The 3,107-nt window shown below is 46.5% G+C and overlaps 1 protein-coding gene across 5 annotated transcripts in view; it reads right to left on the minus strand.

Moving 5' to 3' along the window:
- Positions 1-3,107, minus strand: part of Dlc1 (DLC1 Rho GTPase activating protein) — a 385,995-nt gene that overhangs the window by 8,076 nt on the left and 374,812 nt on the right. For all 5 annotated transcript variants that reach the window (XM_029531786.1, XM_021218956.2, XM_029531785.1 and 2 more), the window contains one exon: positions 1,442-1,655. In XM_029531786.1, coding sequence (XP_029387646.1) covers positions 1,442-1,655 — 214 coding nt within the window. The remainder of the gene's footprint in view (positions 1-1,441; positions 1,656-3,107) is intronic.

Below are 3,107 nucleotides of genomic sequence, written 5' to 3' on the forward strand. Positions count from 1 at the left end.
GTCCTGCATCCTTTGGTGATCAACAGTAGTATGGAAATGTAAGCTGAATAAACCCTTTCCTCCCCAACTTGTTTCTGGATCATGATGTTTGTGCAGGAATAGAAACCTCGGCTAAGACAGTCAGGTATAGAGTAAGTCCTGGTGAGTATCAGCCTTTGTGTGCACTCGGCTTCTTTCAATTTTCCCAAAGCTACTTTCGCCTTCTAGACACGTGTTCTAGACATCAATGTCTGCCAACCGTTGGCTTAGGCCATATGTTAAGTAGGAGCAGATCGGGCTCAGGAACCTCTGTCCTTTGTTGCTTTGCTTTTAACTTCAGGAACAGACCAGGAAGGTGTCTTTCCTGATCCCACAGAGGCTACGGCTCTGGGGATCAGCCACCCACTCAGTTTTAGGTCAGTAAGTCTGCAAGGCTTTTTTGCAGGGACAGCAGAAATGACACGTTTTGGTTTGCCTTCAACACTGGCCCCGTCAAAACATAAGCCCATGATGCTCCCTCTCAGGATCTCTGGTGCTCCCTCTCAGGACCTCTGTGGTGCTCCCTCTCAGGACCTCTACGCTTTCAGAAAGGATCGAGAGGAGAGGAGACAGGTACAGGGTTGCTCTGTTAGCTAACAGTGAGAGCGGCCTGGGCAGGATAGGTCCCCAAGAAGTTCACACTTAGGACAATTGGTGACAAGCTGGTGGTACTGCTGTAGCAGGTTTTGGAAAAGTTAGGAAGTGGGACTTAGCTGGGGGAAACAGGTCAATGAGAGTAGGTCCTTGGGTATCTTGTTTCTGTCCCGTGTGTGTTCCCTCTGGCCCACCCCACTGGGTCACCATGTAACTAAGGTCCTCTCTCCTGTTGCCCTGTGATGTCTGCCTAAGACATGGGGGCCAACCAACCATGGTTTGAGTCCTCTGAAACCATGAGCAAAGTCAATGTTTACTTCCTGTGATGGATTGTATATGCTGGGGCCAAGGAGTGGCACTATAAGAAGGTGTGGCCTTGTAGGAGTAGGTGTGTCACCGTGAGTTGTGGGCTTTAAGATCCTCATCCTAGCTACCTGGAAGTCAGTATTTTCCAGCAGCCTTCAGATGATGTAAAACTCTCAGCTCCTCCTGCACCATGCCTGCCTAGATGCTGCCATGCTCCCACCTTGATGATAACGGACAGAACCTCTGAACCTGTAAGCCAGCTCCAATTAAACATTGTCCTTATAAGAGTTGCCTTGGTCATGGTGTCTGTTCACAGCAGTAAAAACCCTGACTAATACACTTCCTTAAGTTGTTTGTGTCAAGTCATCTTTTACAGTGACATACCAGGACTTAATTCCAGGACTAACTACCTTTGCTAAGTCCAGGTAAGAATCCAACAAGAACCACAAGGACACGGCCCTAGAAGGTCAGTGATACCTCATGGGAACAGAGCCTGGACATGCCCCTTGCATCTGATCTGTACCTTGGAGAAGAATTCTCTCGCTTCAGGGTGTTGAGGTGGAAGAGGGACGGAGCCAAGCACACAGCCAGGTTGGTGGGAGTCATCTGGTTTTCTTTCACAGCCGCTGTGACATCGCTCAAGAAATAGAGAAGTGTCTGCAGAACCTCCCGGTTCTCGTCCGGCAGGAGCATAATGGCCGCCTTGATGGCTTGGAGACGCTGGTCCTTGGGCACATCTGCAAGACACAAGCATTCCCACCACCAACTCAGTAATTTTCCATGCACGTGGCACGTCCACATCCCAAAGCAAACATGGGCATCAAACACTGAACGGGCACTTGTAGAAAGCATACTAAAGATTAATAAGGGAGAAATTATGGGCTGCCACCGGCGTCACTACCCTCAAGTATTTCCTGCCTTGTGGGGGAGTTAAAACATTTGAAACACCCACAATACTAACATGCTTTTAAATCGACCTCAGACTTCGGCTCCAGACGACACGCGCCTTAAGCGTACAGAACTGTTTCTTCTAAGCACTTAAAAAAAAAAAAAATCTCTCTAATTTGCCATCTTAATTATCGAAATCATTCCACCTTAAAGACTTTGTGTAGTTTCAATAAAAAGTTTTACGTGAGACACGTGCAAGACGTTAAAAACACGGGGGTTGAGGGGCTGCTCAGCTGAGCAGTAACGGCTCAGTATCTCTGGAGACCTATTTTGACTCATTTGCCCATTCTTTAAATGGGGAAAGGTTGTGGAAAAACATGAAGCCAATTTCAATAGACAGATCTTAAATAATGACTTTTAAAGCTTTTAGAAGGTATACCAAGAAGCAAACATATCAAAATTCAAAATGCACATAAGCCCATAGAATAAATAACTTATACTGGAATAAGTCTGTGCCTGGCACTCCGGTCTCATTCACCAGGCAAACTTTTTTTTTTTTTTTTTAAAGCACGTGGTGGAAAAAGAAAGTCACTTAAATGCAAGGTCCTAAGACAAACTGATTAAAGGGCTCCATGGTTACGACGCATAACAAATACCTCGGTGGGGGCGGGTGGGGGTGGCAGGGGACATGACCTGTGTTTTCCTAAAATATGAAAGGTTGAGAGAGAGCCTGAAGCAGTCCAGACCAGCTCTGTTTCTCATAAAATGAAGTCCAGCACGTCACTTCTAAAGCTTATTTCAGCACTAAGATGGGCTGCTTTTAAATCATGCTGCTCTGATGTCACCAGGGTCCAGAAAAAAAGAGGAGGAGGCTGTGAAAGCCACTGTTCTCCTCTTCATTCACTTCCTCAACGGGTCTGCCCTCAGCCAAGCCTAAAAGTGGGAAGGGCGTGTGTATTGTCTCCTTGGGTGTTTATGGAAGGAACTGTGATGATTAACCGAAAAAGGGAACAGAGGATTACTTACTCATTTCCCAGAGAGATAAAATATACATGCATCAGAGAAAATTTAAATTCAACAGCCCTGATAGAGAGGCATAAAGTAAATGATAAGTCTATATAGATGGGGAACAGGGAAAGAAAGGAGAAGGGAAGGGAAAGGGAAGGGGAAAGGGAAGGGAGAGAGAGGCCCGGGGTGGAGAAAGTGGAGGAGAGGAAGAGGAAGAGGAAGAGGAAGAGGAAGAGGAAGAGGAAGAGGAAGAGGAAGAGGAAGAGGAAGAGGAAGAGGAAGAGGAAGAGGAA

The sequence above is a fragment of the Mus pahari genome, chromosome 19 (genome assembly GCF_900095145.1).
Source record: "Mus pahari chromosome 19, PAHARI_EIJ_v1.1, whole genome shotgun sequence".
NCBI lineage: Eukaryota > Metazoa > Chordata > Mammalia > Rodentia > Muridae > Mus > Mus pahari.